The sequence below is a fragment of the Sycon ciliatum genome, chromosome 9, assembly GCF_964019385.1.
Source record: "Sycon ciliatum chromosome 9, ocSycCili1.1, whole genome shotgun sequence".
NCBI classification, from domain to species: Eukaryota; Metazoa; Porifera; class Calcarea; order Leucosolenida; family Sycettidae; genus Sycon; species Sycon ciliatum.
Genome location: NC_088651.1, coordinates 22,896,564 through 22,913,713, shown reverse-complemented (window position 1 = coordinate 22,913,713; position 17,150 = coordinate 22,896,564). Strand labels below are relative to the sequence as shown.

Genomic DNA, 17,150 nt, shown 5'->3' with positions numbered 1-17,150 from the left:
GACCACTCGGATAAGGCGACCACTCGGATAAGGCGACCACTCGGATAAGGCGACCACTCGGATAAGGCGACCACTCGGATAAGGCGACCACTCGGATAAGGCGACCACTCGGATAAGGCGACCACTCGGATAAGGCGACCACTCGGATAAGGCGACCACTCGGATAAGGCGACCACTCGGATAAGGCGACCACTCGGATAAGGCGACCACTCGGATAAGGCGACCACTCGGATAAGGCGACCACTCGGATAAGGCGACCACTCGGATAAGGCGACCACTCGGATAAGGCGACCACTCGGATAAGGCGACCACTCGGATAAGGCGACCACTCGGATAAGGCGACCACTCGGATAAGGCGACCACTCGGATAAGGCGACCACTCGGATAAGGCGACCACTCGGATAAGGCGACCACTCGGATAAGGCGACCACTCGGATAAGGCGACCACTCGGATAAGGCGACCACTCGGATAAGGCGACCACTCGGATAAGGCGACCACTCGGATAAGGCGACCACTCGGATAAGGCGACCACTCGGATAAGGCGACCACTCGGATAAGGCGACCACTCGGATAAGGCGACCACTCGGATAAGGCGACCACTCGGATAAGGCGACCACTCGGATAAGGCGACCACTCGGATAAGGCGACCACTCGGATAAGGCGACCACTCGGATAAGGCGACCACCTGTTCTAGAAGACCACTGCAACCAGGACCAGGGAATGCCATTTCCAGTGAAATGACCCTGGATAAGGTGACCAACCTGGTTACAGAGACCAGGGTTTGAAGGTCCCTTGAGTGGCGGTCGTCTTAGACAGGTTTCACTGTACACCGATCTGCACCCTAGACTCCAGTGCTCTGAGTACATTTTACGGCTGTTTCGGCTGGCCCTGGTTGTTTTTTCGGGATAAAAACAATTGGCTTACAGTCGGTGGAAATATGCATGGTTGGTTGGGCAGCTCCAGCGAACTAATTGGCACAGGTACCAACTAACACTCATTCACCAATGGACAGACATGCCTGAACTATGCCTCTTGGTATGCTTACCTCCACTTGTGAAAGAGCGCCCGTTTCTTGCGCCACTGAGCATGCTCAACAAGACTTGTAAGCAGGCGTTTGTGACGACAGTGAGCGTGCCAGGCAGATATGCACCTGTGGAGAGTGTTACATAGTACAGTATAATTATAGTAAATACAATAACAGAGCTCTCTTCTCTCTCTCTCTCTCTCTCTCTCTCTCTCTCTCTCTCTCTCTCTCTCTCTCTCTCTCTCTCTCTTCTCTCTCTCTCCCTCTCTCTCTCTCTCTCTCTCTCTCTCTCTCTCTCTCTCTCTCTCTCTCTCTTCTCTCTCTCTCTCCCTCTCTCTCCCTCTCTCTCTCTCTTCTCTCTCTCTCCTCTCTCTCTCTCCTCTCTCTCTCTCTCTCCTCTCTCTCTCTCCCCCTCTCTCTCTCTCTCTTCTCTCTCTCTCTCTCTCTCTCTCTCTCTCTCTCTCTCTCTCTCTCTCTCTCTCTCTCTCTCTCTCTCTCTCTCTCTCTCTCTCTCTATCTTTATCTCCCTCTGATGAATAGGCAGCAAGAATGTTTAATAATAGACATCAGTTGCTGAAATTAAGGATTATTTAATTAACAAGCGTTATACAGCTACACTGAGCCACACCTTGTCACAGACAGACCCACAGAGTAAGCATATAGCAAATCTCTCTTGGAGATATCTCCAAAGTCTGATCTATTAAAATTAATATAAATCTGCTAAAGTACATAATTTTAGGAATCTACTTCAAAGTAGAATGTTTTCACGAACACTTCAGATATTGGTGCATGCGGCAAAAAGACATACCGCTTTGCTGCGTTGTGCTGGTGTTGCCTTCGCAATGCCACCGCCTGTTTCATGCTCAAGCAGTGTTTCCACCAGTGGGAGAAGCTGGCATGGAGAAGCGACTTGCTGTGCATGGCACGCAGACATCGCTGTCCGGAGCGATGCAGGCACAGAGTGTACCAGTGAACAAACGTAGCTGAAATAGACCAGCAGTGTCGATAGCCACAACAACGACGACGATAACAATGACGTCGACAACGACAACATACGCCACAACAGAAATGCCAGTTTTAGCCCATAATTAGACACAGAAATGCGAGTTTTAGCCCATAATAAGATAAATAGACACAGAAATGCGAGCTTTAGCCCATAAATAGACACAGCCATGTCAGTCCAGGACCAAGGTAGTCGTGAAGAAGACCATTGCAGAACACAACTGCACAGTTCTAGTACTACTTCTAGGTGACACACATGATGAGATTTTGCTGATCAGTTCTGTGCGAAACAGGAGAGTTTGCGAGAGAAATAAATAGGTTCCCGGTTAGGGCATTTACTAGTCAGTATGCTTTCCCGACTAACGTACTTTCCGGAGAACCGCACTGGAGCATAAGCCGCACCCCTCCCCCACCCCATTTTTTTGCCATGAAATACAGACATCTACTCTATTTATCACCGTCAATGCGATCATCGGAGTGTAAGCCGTGCTTTCTTGGGGTGAATTTTAAGTGTTCAAAGTACGTACGTGTATACTCTGGAAACCATGGTAACTACCTACACATAGCTTGAACCCATACCTACCTACACACAGCTTGAACACATACCGTAAAGTCGCGGATAAAAGCCACATAAGCCGCTTTCTGCATCAGGCTTCAATGCAAACCAGGCTTGTATGCAAACCATGCTTGTATGCACCACTGACTTGGTAGATCCACGCGACACGTGTAGATCTACCACTGACTACCGGTATGGCGGCAGTTTCACTATGCACCATGGTACATAGCGCATGCACTCTTGACCTACCCGATCCGTGCTGGGATAGAAGCCAGGCTTCTACGCGCGACAGGCTTATATTATGCATTTGACCCGTTTGATTTTCAGGCTTCTATCCGCGATGTGCTCGTATGCAAACCCGGCTTTTATCCGCGACTTTACGGTAAACAATCTGATTCAGACGAAAGGGCTGACTTACACACTCCAACTCCTAGAGCCCGATACATATTATGTTACCGCATTTCCCCATAATATAAGTCGCAACTTGTTACACTGAACTTCAGAGTTCCAATATCATCACAACCACGTCCCTCACCTTGAACTGTAGATACGTGCCGTTGCTGTAGAAAGTCAGAAGCTAGATCTCCGAGTCGTGCCACGTACACACAGTGTCTCCAGTGTGTGAATGCTTTCCTGTGTGCAGGCAGACACCGGGCACATGCACACAGGGATTTCAAGCACACGAGAAGTACAAAAATTGAAGGGTGTGCAAGACGGACAAAGAAAAAAAAACTGACAGCTGGCAATCTTATTATACACACACGCGCGCACACACACGCACATGCGTGTGCGCCTGCCCGCACGCACGCACGCGCGCGCGCGTACACACACACACACACATACACCAATACATGTCCACATGCCCATCGCGGAAGCGATGCTAGCGAACAAGCTATGTTAGACATGGCAACTTGTGCTGGGATTACACCATTCAACAGCTTGCGAGGCTGAATCCCCCCCCCCCCCCCCCCTACACACACACACACACACACACACACACGCACACACACATCCACATGCGACTCCACAACTATGCACGTGCCCACGTGCACACATACACACGCACACGCACGCACGTGCGCACACACACGCGCGCGCACGCACGCACGCACACAGCAAGCTTACCTCACACAGTAACTGCTATACCCGACATGCGCTAGCCTGCGCTGTCGTTGCACCACTGTCTGATCTCTCCAGGTAGCAAACACTTCGGAGAGTAGCTGTGATTGGCGGTGTGTTCGGAACACCACCACACGTACTCTGCGCAATGGAGAAAATGAAGAACATACAATAAACAATCGCCGGCACAGGAATACTGCTGGTGGTGACTAGAACACGCCTGGTCCGTACACAACGACAGAGTGGTTTAGTCCACAAAATAATGAAAACCTCATCATTAGAGTCTTTCGGCAGTTTGCAACGAAGCAAGTGCAAGACAACTCCCACTCGCAGAAGCTAGTGAACAAACAGACAAGAACACATATACACAACCCCCAGAAGGACCTCCACTGCTCCCCTATTTGCCAGACTATCAATGCCTCAGCTTCACCAGCTGTACGTGCAACGTCTGCTTCTCTTCGTCTTCCGCTGCCTTCATGGCAGAGCCAGCTCACTGTTCACATCCTACTACTCCCTCATTGCCACGGATGTGGACAGAAGTTGTGTCACGCGTGGTCAGGTCAGCCAGCTGCTCAGAGTGCCGTTCCTACCTGGTCCCTCAGGCCGTAGCTCTATCGCCTTTGTTGGCAGTACCACATGGAACTCTCTCCCTGCTGATATTCGCGCTTGCGACGTACGCCACACGTTTCAAGCATTGCTGTCTGGCTATGACCTTATCTCCCTCCTCATCTAGCTCTCCGATGTTGTGCCTACTATGTCTTCTTCACAGATTCTGCCTGAACAGATGCTCATCAATAATGTTCTTGTCCTCTATCCTAGTCCAAATCCTGCCTTGCCCATGCATGACTCTCATGAAATGCCCGTACTAAATAGTCTATAGAACAAGAATATTGGATATCATACTTCTCTCATCAACTATGAAAATACACATTTCATACCCCCCCCCCCCCCCTTCATAAAATTAATACCTACTGTTTTCTTTCCTTTCATTTCATCTTCTTTTCCGTTCCTTTCTTCTTCATACACATTTTAAACATTTTCATCATATTGTGAGAGCCTTGGGCCAATAGCCCCGGTGAGAAGGCAGTCTTGCCTGTTCATATGGTAAAGTAAAATAAAGAAACAACAACAACAACAACAACACAAACTTCCCACACAGATCTGTTACGAATCCTACGGCCCAGGCAAACCCATGGACACTGTATCATAGCGAGTCATAACAATAAATACGTGTTACACTGTCAAACACGCATACTAGTACCTTGCATCACGCCGGCTCAGCCACATCCGTCGCCATGCCGACAGGACACTAACTCGAACTCTCCGGTCCGAGTGCTCGACTGCCATAAGGTATTCCTTATTGCTGGCGTGCCACCGGGTCAACCATACACGGAAGAACGAACTGACAAGGTGCTGAAAGAAGGAAAGAATGGAGCGCGGAAGAACATTGTGTTGAGGTGCGATATGAATACGGTGTCCAACTCCCCAGTGCTAGTGTAATATAAACATTCGCTATTTCATGAAACGAGCATAGCGAAAAAAAAATATACTCCCTGGCCTGAACAATAAAATTTTTATTATATGAACCTGTGACGTACATAATATTATGTGTGACCCTATCTTTGGAAATAAAAAAAATTGTGGGAAATAAAATAAAAAATCGCTCGCTCGCACCGATTTTCACAGGCTCATGACCTGAGAATCAACTTTATTTTTTACCATGGCCTAAACCTGGCATGAACAATGTCTCATCATGTTACTAACATAGAACCATTCCATAGCTCAGCGATACATACTCTCGTGTAATTGCCCCCAGAGCATTGCAGACAACAGCAGCAAGTGTTACGTACTGTGGCGTGCTGTTCTTCGGCTTTCCGTCGCAACGCTTGCGATAGGCCCGCTGCCTTGTGCCAAACAGAGAAGGTATTTCTGAGTAGCGCATACATACACACACACAGACGATATGGGAGAGAGAGAACATTCCAAATAAGTGAGAGAACGACCATCCATTGATGCAGAAGAGGAAGGATAGTGGTGACGCATGGCATAGAAACACGAGTTGAAGCCACAGAGTGGAAAAGGTGGAGAAGGTATGATGTGCAGTGTTGCTCATGGCATAGAAACATGAGTTGAAGCCACAGAGTGGAATAGGTGGAGAAGGTATGATGTGCAGTGTTGCTCATGGCATAGAAACATGAGTTGAAGCCACAGAGTGGAATAGGTGGGGAAGGTATGATGTGCAGTGTTGCTCATGGCATAGAAACATGAGTTGAAGCCACAGAGTGGAATAGGTGGGGAAGGTATGATGTGCAGTGTTGCTCATGGCATAGAAACATGAGTTGAAGCCACAGAGTGGAAAAGGTGGGGAAGGTATGATGTGCAGTGTTGCTCATGGCATAGAAACATGAGTTGAAGCCACAGAGTGGAAAAGGTGGGGAAGGTGTGATGTGCAGTGTTGCTCATGGCATAGAAACATGAGTTGAAGCCACAGAGTGGAAAAGGTGGGGAAGGTATGATGTGCAGTGTTGCTCATGGCATAGAAACATGAGTTGAAGCCACAGAGTGGAAAAGGTGGGGAAGGTATGATGTGCAGTGTTGCTCATGGCATAGAAACATGAGTTGAAGCCACAGAGTGGAAAAGGTGGGGAAGGTATGATGTGCAGTGTTGCTCATGGCATAGAAACATGAGTTGAAGCCACAGAGTGGAAAAGGTGGGGAAGGTATGATGTGCAGTGTTGCTCAATGAAACCTAATTGAGCGAGTTAAGTTTGCGCCTTGTGTCAGTTCACATTCCCTGGCAGTGTTCGCAGGTCTAGGGCTGCACAGCGCCTGGCGTGGCATAGACTTGCTTGATCGCACTTCATTGCGCAGTAATTCTCCTGAAGATGGTGTTTGCCTGAAAATTCGGAAGATTTTTCTTTTAGTGATTGGTGTAGGCCAGAGACCGTTTGGAGAGTGTTGTGAAGATGTATGGATATAGTGGATGGCTACAGTGGAGTCTTCGCATATAGGATTGTACTTGTTTGATAACAGTACCACAGAAGATAATCTACCTCTGGTGTGTATTGACCAAGAGTGTGTGCACAGTACATCATTCATGCCTTACCTGATCACGGTGTGACTGTTGTGCTTCGTAGCTGTTCTTTCAAAACGAGCTTGACGCCAACTATAGACACAGACACAAACACAATACAAAATTGACAGGCAATAGTAATCCCTTGCAGCCTCCCAGGAACACCATTGTTGGCAAACCATGGTGGATAACAATCCTATATTCCCAACCGATGACGCGTCTATTGGACCGGATTGCCGTCGGACGTGTTCATGAGATGCGTGTGTTCACAGGCAAGCCAACAGCTGAATAGTCTAACAGACACCTCATAGGCTGTGGGGGTGGGATTATTGTTTGTTCGTTTTTGATATATTTTTATTTCGTTGCCTCAACAGTACAATGTACAACAGTTACTTCAGACGGTCGAACAGGAAACAAAATAACTCCGGGTCATCACAACAGAAGTGAGAGAGAAAAAAAGGTAGAGCATTCCGTCGAAGCCTGTTTGCCAGCATGCTTTAGTAGCAACGGTGTTGCTGGGAGGCTTCGGGCAAAGAAGTGCTGCCAGGAGATGATGACAGGCGAATTACTGGGTGTGATATGGAGGGATTTCAGAACCCACATCCATACACATGACAGGGGCGTCGGCAGGTATTTTAGTGTGGGACGGTTAGCCATTTGAAGTACAAGTTACTCGTGGGGAGTTGTTGCTGAGCTGACATATTTGGAAGGTTAGAGCCCAGACCAGTGCATTTTATTGATGCACGGGGTAGCTGGGGCAAAAAGTGGTACGGTCAATACCGTAGTGACCGTATCGTGTCCGACGCTCCTGCATGTAACCTGGTTGTACACATGCAAGTCGATGCCAACCCATCAGGAAGCCTTGTCCTCTTGTCTGCTGGTGTGTATTCAAGGACTTGGACGGCATCTACATGTAGGCTTAAAGGGGAAGTTAAGGCAAAAATTAAAATTTCACCAGTTGTAGTCTTCGGGGTGCTGAGTCGAATGGTCTTGGTCCGAGGAAGCTGAGACGCTCCCTTCCTACTTGAATCCCAATCGAACTTGCGCACTTCCACCGAAACTGGGTGACTGCGCCCTACTAGATGGGGATTTGTATGCAAAATGTCACTAAAAGCGCCATTTCGTTCTTATAAAAGCACGGATGACCGCGATTGGCCCATATGTTGTAGTCTTTTGGACGCTGAGTCGACTGGTTTTGGTCCGAAAAGGCTGCGATGCAGCGTTCCTCCTTTATTCCCAATCGAACATGGTTGAAGAAGCGGTCACGTGGTCCTGGGTGCCCAAATCACCTGGTCACCACGCCAGCAGGTGACAACTTTCACACCAAGGTTCAACTCGAGTTCAACTCGAGTGACAGGACTGCACCCAAAAAAGGTCAAACAGGCTAGTAAGTTGTACCCTGCAGGCACGGTGACCAGGTGACTGGTGTACGCAGGAGCACGTGACCGCTTCTTCAACCATGTTCGATTGGGAATAAAGGAGGAACGCCGCATCGCAGCCTTTTCGGACCAAAACCAGTCGACTCAGCGTCCAAAAGACTACAACATATGGGCCAATCGCGGTCATCCGTGCTTTTATAAGAACGAAATGGCGCTTTTAGTGACATTTTGCATACAAATCCCCATCTAGTAGGGCGCAGTCACCCAGTTTCGGTGGAAGTGCGCGAGTTCGATTGGGATTCAAGTAGGAAGGGAGCGTCTCAGCTTCCTCGGACCACGACCATTCGACTCAGCACCCCGAAGACTACAACTGGTGAAATTTTAATTTTTGCCTTAACTTCCCCTTTAACACCAAGGAAGCTTCCCAGCAGCCAGGAAACAACAAGAAACACTCGCCTGGACAGTGTGGTGGTGGTGTGTGTGTCTCAAACAGCAATGAAATTGAATAGCTATAACAAGTTCCCGATGAGTACCTGAGAAACGTGGACGAGATAAGCTGGTGCTGGTGGAATTCTTGTGACTTGCGTTGTCGCTCCTCATCAGCACGCCTGCAGCGACCACATAGAACATAGTATTTCACCTGATAAAAGTGCCCCCCCCCCCCCATACTTGGGGCCTCGATGGATGGATGGTTGGATGGATGCATGGCCGGGTGGATTTTTTTGCTGGGAACACAGCCGTACCAATAGACATGTGGAGACAAACACAAAAAAGACACAGGGGATGTAGGGACAATGTGCTGATGTACAGGGAGCAACTCGACCGACCAGAGGATGGATGGATGGGTGGATAGATGGGTGGATAGATGGATGGATGTATGGATGGATGGAGGCATGGATGGATGGATGGACACATGAAGAAGGAACACACAACATCAGATACCATACCTAGCCAAACATGCCCACTGCCACCACCGGATGAACACCTTGGACAGAAGGGATTTCCTGAAGACAAATTGGGAAAACAGCTGCAATGACCATAACCTCCGGGACATATTACACAGCCAAATGAAGACCAGAGAATCCGTAGAACAGAAATACTTCCTCCAGCTAAGACATTGCTCATCATTGTGAATGAAGATTGCATCGAACATACATTCTACCCATTGATAATCAGTTAAAGGGGCACTCCGGGAATATTTTCGGTGGTGTGTTCTCTTCATGGGGGGCCTTATATGGCCCCCAAGGAATGGGGAATCGCGAAAACTAGACCCAAAAAGTCGATATATGAAGCCAGGGAGGGCCAAGTTTGTCTCCTCTTTTGATGGTTTTGATGACGTCACGTGTGATTAGTATTCAAGTTCTCTCCATTTGAAGATCTTAGTTTTTTGAATTTTCTGGTGATGAAGAACGATGTTTGGTCGACATTCCCAAGCTTCACAACTGCGGACCTACTCTAAGGAACCTGAAGGACCCTCGGAGGTGCCCCTAGTAGAAGCGCAGCCTGATGAGGGCCAGGAGATTGGAGCGGACGACTTCACTGGTCCGAGTACGAGGATCCCGGCATATGGTCAGAACAGTTTTGTTTAGGCAAGCTGACGCGAAGTCGGGGTGATGTGTAACGCATGTCAAAGGGCTGTCAATGCTAACAGCTGCAGCGCTCTCTCGACAGCGAAGGTAATCGACTGCCCTCTGCATCACCCCACATTTCTGGCAGGAACACCAATCGTTATTTCCTTGTCGACCAGTGAAGTCGTCCGCTCCAATTTCCTGGCCCTCATCAGGCTGCGCTTCTACCAGGGGCACCTCAGGAGGTCCTTCAGGTTCCTTAGAGTATGGTTGCAGTTGTGAAGCTTGGGAATGTTGACCAAACATCGTTCTTCATCACCAGAAAATTCAAAAAACTAAGATCTTCAAATGGAGAATATTTGAATACTAATCACACGTGACGTCATCAAAACCATCAAAAGAGGAGACAAACTTGGCCCTCCCTGGCTTCATATATCGACTTTTTGGGTCTAGTTTTCGCGATTCCCCATTCCTTGGGGGCCATATAAGGCCCCCCATGAAGAGGACACACCACCGAAAATATTCCCGGAGTGCCCCTTTAATCGAGGAAGAACTCTACATCCTAGTATATAGAAGGTCAATGCAATCACGATTGAGTTTAGCATGGCTCTGACGGTAGTCAGCTAGCATAGCACTGAGCCAGACTCCAGACAGATCTCACTCTGCGCCCAGAGGAACTTTTCTGATGAGCCCTCGGCAAGTGAAAATCATTTTTGCATACGCCAATATCCATTTTCTTTTCTTTTGTTTCCCATGTTGATAATGCATTTTCACTGCAGTTCCTCGCTCCTCTAGCTTTGTGATGACATACAACTGGTGCAGGGAGGAGGATTGACAGAGTGACAGCTCTGCTTACCGCCTAGCATCCATAGCAAGGTTGTGCTGGTGATAGTGGTATGACCAGCACTGGTACGTCTTGTACATCAGAGTCTTCTCATAGTACAACCTGCAGCCAATACAGAAATATCACCGAGGATTTTTTTGTTTTAGAAGATTGCCAAATTCATCTCTGTGACCAGCATTCAAACGGCCCACACAACAGATATCTCAAAGAGCACGTTATCCTGCAAAATAGTTTCAGTCTCTCTTTAACAACATCATGAAAGTTTTACTGGTATACTTTCAAGCCTTATCGTTCAAGAGCCTGAAGTGTATCCTTCTTCTCGTTGGCTGCATTCGATTACGCACTTGAATCGATTCATGAATGGAATCTCGCCGTTCGATTTCATATTATGAGCGCTGGAATCGATTCGGAATCCATTCACCCTATTCACATGGGGTGATGTGAATAGCGCGAAACGATTCATGAATCGATTTGGGGGCGTAATCGAACGCCCTCAGCGTTCTTGCGTTCTTGTCTCCAAGGAAACTGTAGACTTACTGTGCTTGGTAGCCTAGGAGACGACACTGACACTCACGTCGCTGTCGTCGACGCCAGTGTGACCATGACGATCTCAGCAGGCTTGTCCTGCGCAACACGCACGCACACTTACACGCACACACACACACACACACACACACACACACACACACACACATACATACGACTCGTACACACACTCACACATATGCACACATGCCCACAGATGCACATTTGTGCACAGACAGACAGATACACACAGACAGACAGACATACATACACGACTGTATAGACAAACAGACAGACAGATATACATACGTATATAGACAAACAGACAGACAGACAGACAGACTCACAAACCCACAGACAGGCAAACAGAAAAAGACAAACAGACAGACAGACAGACAGATAGACATACGAACAGACTCAAACACAAACACACAACACATATGCACTCAAGGTCGGGCGCAGGCGGGTGGTTCTCTTGCTGTCACTGCCCTACCAGCTTCTTCACGAAGCATTGCTGTTACGTGACGTTTCGCAACACCACCATCCTAAACAGTAGACAACAAAACAGTGTGAAAGTATCAGATTTACCTGCGAAACTCCAGCGCCACCTTGCTTCTCTCTGGCTGGAGCGCTTGGCATTGCCACAGCGACCAGGAGTGCTCCAGAAGATGGCGCCTCAGTTGCCATGACAGCAGCTTCTCGCTGCACAGCACAAGTCAGAAAATATCCTGCTCTCAAACAGGCATCTTCAGTAATGAGCCCAAAACCTAGTCAAGGTAGTTGTTTATAGTAAAGAAAAGGACCAAGGAACTACCAGTTGCGCTATAATGTCCATTAACACCACCAGTTACTTGACAGTCAGCTCATGCGATAACATTGCACAAAACTGACCGACAATACTGACGTTCTACAACTAACTGGCTATCAGCTCTAGCATGTCTTGGGTGCGCACTTCAACAGCCTTCAAACTTGGAACGTTCTAGGCAGTTGTTGTCGTTCAGCTATATTTTACTTCACCATACTGTTCGGCATAGGCAATACCTGCCTTCTCACTGGGCGCATTGCCACAGTATCGCCTGATCATGGGGTGGTGGCGCCCCACGGAAGACGAAAGGCGGTTCTTGACCCTCCCTGTATCGTCATGAACTCGTGCAAGTCTCAAAGAATTGTTTAAAGGTAGACCTGCTACGATACATACAAATGATGAGCTGTGCTGTGCATGCATGGTGCTGTGCAACAATACCATCATTAGTACCAAAACCCCCAAGAATGTGCTACTATCTGCACAACCTCTATCCAGTGCTGTGACGACAGAACTTCACATCACGTGAAATGGTTCAATAGGTTACGCTGGCAAACAGTGCAAAGCGACCACAAGAGAGTTGAACCCAAAGCAGGGTTGCGTACTACCACGCACAACCCTGCATCTATCATCAAGAATCCTTATTACCCCCCCCCCCCCCAGAGTGCCCAACTGGGATGAGGTTGTGGGACGGCGTAATCCGTGATGTACGTCATTTGTTGGGTCATTCCATCGACGTAGTGCACCACGGTCCACGCTTCCCCTACTCATGATGTGATACTATGACGTGCAACACGGATTTCGCCGTCCCAGATCTGATCAGTGAAGTAGCGCACTCTGGGGGATTGTGGACTCTTGCTATCGTGCACAGGATGCAGATAATGTGTACAAGTTCGTCACGTGATGTGAAGTTCTGCCGCAGACCCCATAGCTGGAGTTGCACACTATTGGGGGTTATGTACTCTGGACACCGTGGAGTGCAAACATTACCGCTTCTTTAGGGAGGCCAGCATCCGCCACTGCTCGAATGAGTCGGAGAGGCGGCGGCGCTGAGATAACCTGGCAGCTGTGCGCCACTGTAGTATGACAGAATACGGGAGAAACGGGACACAATGATGCTGTTCATTACAGAGGAAGTATATCGTTGATTAATATAGTCACGGTAAAGACACACCTGGCAATATGGCGGTAAATACATGCCTGCCCACACACGCTCTCTAGGCTGCAATGTTCTAGCACAGAGATCTCCTTCTCACCACCACCATCGCCATCAGTTCACGCCTGGTGCCTAGTCCCCCCCCCCCCCCCCTTCCCTAAAATCAAATGTTCACCAGTTGTAGTCTTCGGGGTGCTGAGTTGAATGGTCTTGGTCCGAGGAAGCTGAGACGCTCTCTTCCTCCTTTATTCCCAATCGAACTCGCCATTTCCACCGAAATTGGACGTCTTCGGCCTACTAGATGGGGATTTGTATGCAAAATGTCACTAAAAGCGCCATTTCGTTCTTATAAAAGCACGGGTGACCACGATTGGCCCATATGTTGTAGTCTTTTGGACGCTGAGTCGACTGGTTTTGGTCCGAGAAGGATGCGATGCAGCGTTCGGCCCTTATTCTCAATCGAACATGGTTGAATAAGAGGTCACGTGCTCCTGCGTACACCAGTCACCTGGTCACCGTGCATGCAGGGTACAACTTGCAGCCTGTTTGGGCGATTTCCTGTCACTCGAGTTGAACCTTTGAACCTTTCAGTTGAACCTTGGTGTGAAATCTGTACCCTACAGGCATATGATATGGTCACAGTTGTGAACTCTCCCTTACTTTTTGCAGGGCTGTCCTCTGCAGTGTGTTCTTCCTGAACATGTCCGCAGTGCTCGTGCGCAGTCTCGCCCTGCAAACATGCCACGCAAGCGCGTCCATGCTCCGTCTCAGCAGGCAACGGCGATGGAATTCCTCAGCGCGGCGGTGAGACAGCACCACCAGCCAGCGCCAGCCGGAAAAGCATCGCTGCAGGACAGTGGCATCTCGGAAACCCACCGCTCTGCAGAGTGAACACGCACGTGCACCCGCGTGCACACACACACACACGCGCACACACACGCACACGCGCGCACACACACACACACACACACACACACACACACACACACACACACGCGCACAAACACACACGCACACATGCGCACACACACCAAGGTTCGGGGGAAATCATTGCCATGCAACACGTGATACGATAATCTGCATTGCCACACATAGTGCAATAAGAAAGCCTAAGATGCCCACGGCGCATTCACTTGGGCTCCTGCATTGGCGCTGGATGTCCACCTGGTAGTGTTGCAGCCATTGCAAGTCATCTGCATTTTCTCTCTACTGTTTTATCTCCTCAGGCTTCCTTCAACTCCCGGCTGCTGTTTTAACTTTTAATCGGGCGCACTTGAAAGACTTGATAGTCAAGAGGATAGGGCACCATGTACGTCACCTCAAACTGCGCAATCAGTCAGCGGCGCTCCTTTCATCGCAGTCGTTCCCGGTATAAAGGAGTGCTCGTTCGCACGTCTAGCCATTCAGTACCAGTCCATGCGTGCACCTATAGAGTTTAGTGAGTGGGATCTGTATCCGATCGAAACTCGCTACAGTGTGGTAGATTCCAGTCATGATAGTGACTACAGCTCAGAGACGTGCTGCCGAGGAAGTTTTTTTTTTAAACAATAATTTTTTTGTTATAGCCTCTTTTCCGGGCGAAAGAAACACAATCGAAGAAAATGCAATACAAATGTAAAGGCCCAGAAAGGAAACTATGTAACCGAAAAGAAAAACAACGTGCGATTAGCACTATGTATGTGATGTAGTACCACTCCAAAACTACAGCAGCACCTAAGTACAGAATACAATTTTAAAAAAAGTGTGTGGAACGAGGTTGGCCGGAGAGTGGCGCATGCTGTGAGAGGTTTGGACCCAGTAAAGGATCACTCGCTTCTTGCAGTGAGTAATAAATTTGAAAGAAAGGGTTTGCTCCCCACACCGGAGCTCGCGCTATTCCGCCGACTGGACACTTGAATAATGCGATAATTTAATTACCGTAAAAGTCCGTAAGGCGAGACCAAAAAAAAATAGAGATTCCCGGGCCCTCCCGCACCAAAATCGAGCCAAAGCCAACTTTTTTTTTTTTTTTGAACAGTTCATACATGTACAGTACTGATCGTGTGAGTAGATCTGTGACGTGGAGTCATACAAACCCGAGCTTGCACGACTCCCTGATGTCCAGACAGCAGATCAGGGCCATCGTTGGCCGAAATACAGAAAAATAGAACGGGTAAACCGCGTACCTGTTGTCTGAAAAAAATGAATAAAAATTACCGGAAAATGCTGTAAAAAAAGTTCAACATGGCATGCATACATAAAGTCATGTACATACCTGTACATGGGAAAAAAAATAAAAAAATAAAATTCGCCCGCCCGCACCAATTTCACATGGGTCCTGCCCGGGAATCTCGATTTTATTTTGGTCTCGCCTAAATAACATACGTATTTACTTTCGAATTTTGTGGCCACACCCGTACTTACCTTAGGGCACAAACTAACTGTCCTAAACTGTGTGTAGTGGAGAAGTCATTTTCTTGCAGATGTACATGCTATGTGCTGCCTGTGCGCACCGTACCGGTGCTTAGTTCGGGCTGTATGTTTATTGGGCTTTTGACTTGACTTCAACAGACAGAGTCAAAAGAAGTGAAGGGGGTATTTATTTCGGGCGGGTACTTATTTACGAACGCTTACCTGTCCCCACAGGCCACAGGATGCCGCGATTACGCAGACGAGCAATTTTCCGGAGTATTGACTTTCATCCGCGCCGCGTTTTCGAGAGATTTTGCATAAAACCCGCGTTATTCATGGGAATGTACAAGAAAATAGTACATGATGTTGAAAATGTACTACAAAGTCGTACCGGTGCATGAGTTTGTACGATACAGTTGTATATAATACTTGCATGAAACTGCGTGCTCAAGTTGTACAAATGACAGAGAACTCGTGCATAATACCGCATATTTGCCGCATAATGGCCTGTTTTCGCCCGCATAATTATGCGCATAATTTTAGGATTTTGTCCGCGTTATTCTGTGGGGCCAGTTTTACGGTATTCACGGTTTGGGATGGCTATGGGAGCTGCCGAGTTTACTTTGATGACAAAGCCATGGATGGGGGATTTTCATTCCGAATTCAAATTCCTTGGGCGTCGTGTACATCATGTGACTCATTTGTCCATCGCCAGCCTCGGTTTTCTGCCCGCATGCCCCAACCTAGACTGAATGGAAGTATGGCCAATGTCGACACTGGCGCATTGCCAGCCACTGGCAGTAGGGAATAGTGACCGCATGCAACGCAAAGTATTAAAAAAAGGGAAACACAATCTACCCAGCAAGTCATCTCCAATTGGACATGGGGGGAATCGGTTCAGTGCAACACGAAACACATGTTTCATTATGAGTCATCACGATGTGAAAGTACACTGTAACAAAAAAGTAAGTTTCTGTTCATGTCGTGTACAAACATGTACGCTGAGTGGTTGGGTAAGTACAGGGGATTTTCCCGTCGTTGTTTGGTTCGAGAACGTCGAACAGTCAAGTAGTCATGTCAAGCAAATCATCGACTGACGACACGCATGCATGCACAAGGAAGCTGAAGTAAATACGACGGGCCGTTGAAGCTCCTCATGTCAGTTCAGCTGGTCCTTGACTTGCTACTCTGGAGCTGGTGAGTAAAAATAGTTTAGCACGCTGGCACCAGCAACGCAGTGTGGGCATGCACCAACAAATTCTTCGGATTTCTCGAGTCACCGACGACAAATGGAGAACAGACTCGAGTAATCAACCCGTCGCGCAATGGTAAAGGAAATTCTACACGTTGTGAGGCCGAAGATGAGCACAGAACTACCTGGAGATCGAAGGACAAGAACGTCTTCTTGAGAAAGACAATCTGGAACGTGGTTGAGCTGTCGCGTTGCCGTGTCGCTGATTCGCACAAAGAAGTCAAAAGGCGATGACCACATGGCGCATGGCGCTGTCGCATTTGGCACCATAAATAATTATTAGATCTCTTGAACAGTTATGGAAAGGAGAAATCCCTCCCAAAGCGAGATTCGCTGCGGCTCGATCGTGCAGAACTGCCAGGACAAATGAGCGACTCGTCAAGCTAAAAGACGAAACTCCAGCACAAGACAAAATGTTGACGTCTGATTTTCAAAAGGCTGAGTGAGGTACACGTGCG

At 48.2% G+C, this 17,150-nt stretch overlaps 1 protein-coding gene across 2 annotated transcripts in view; it reads right to left on the bottom strand.

The window, feature by feature from the left end:
- LOC135824834 (uncharacterized) overlaps positions 1-17,150 on the bottom strand; it is a 42,498-nt gene that overhangs the window by 20,722 nt on the left and 4,626 nt on the right. For both annotated transcript variants that reach the window (XM_065337553.1, XM_065337552.1), the window contains exons 3-16: positions 13,710-13,929; positions 12,884-12,969; positions 11,680-11,793; positions 11,104-11,190; positions 10,579-10,668; positions 9,102-9,158; positions 8,688-8,762; positions 6,809-6,868; positions 5,553-5,631; positions 4,964-5,115; positions 3,709-3,843; positions 3,119-3,216; positions 1,834-2,008; positions 1,047-1,151 (exon numbers count right to left, since the gene is read on the bottom strand). In XM_065337553.1, the coding sequence (XP_065193625.1) occupies positions 1,047-1,151; positions 1,834-2,008; positions 3,119-3,216; positions 3,709-3,843; positions 4,964-5,115; positions 5,553-5,631; positions 6,809-6,868; positions 8,688-8,762; positions 9,102-9,158; positions 10,579-10,668; positions 11,104-11,190; positions 11,680-11,793; positions 12,884-12,969; positions 13,710-13,929 (1,533 nt within the window). The remainder of the gene's footprint in view (positions 1-1,046; positions 1,152-1,833; positions 2,009-3,118; positions 3,217-3,708; positions 3,844-4,963; positions 5,116-5,552; positions 5,632-6,808; positions 6,869-8,687; positions 8,763-9,101; positions 9,159-10,578; positions 10,669-11,103; positions 11,191-11,679; positions 11,794-12,883; positions 12,970-13,709; positions 13,930-17,150) is intronic.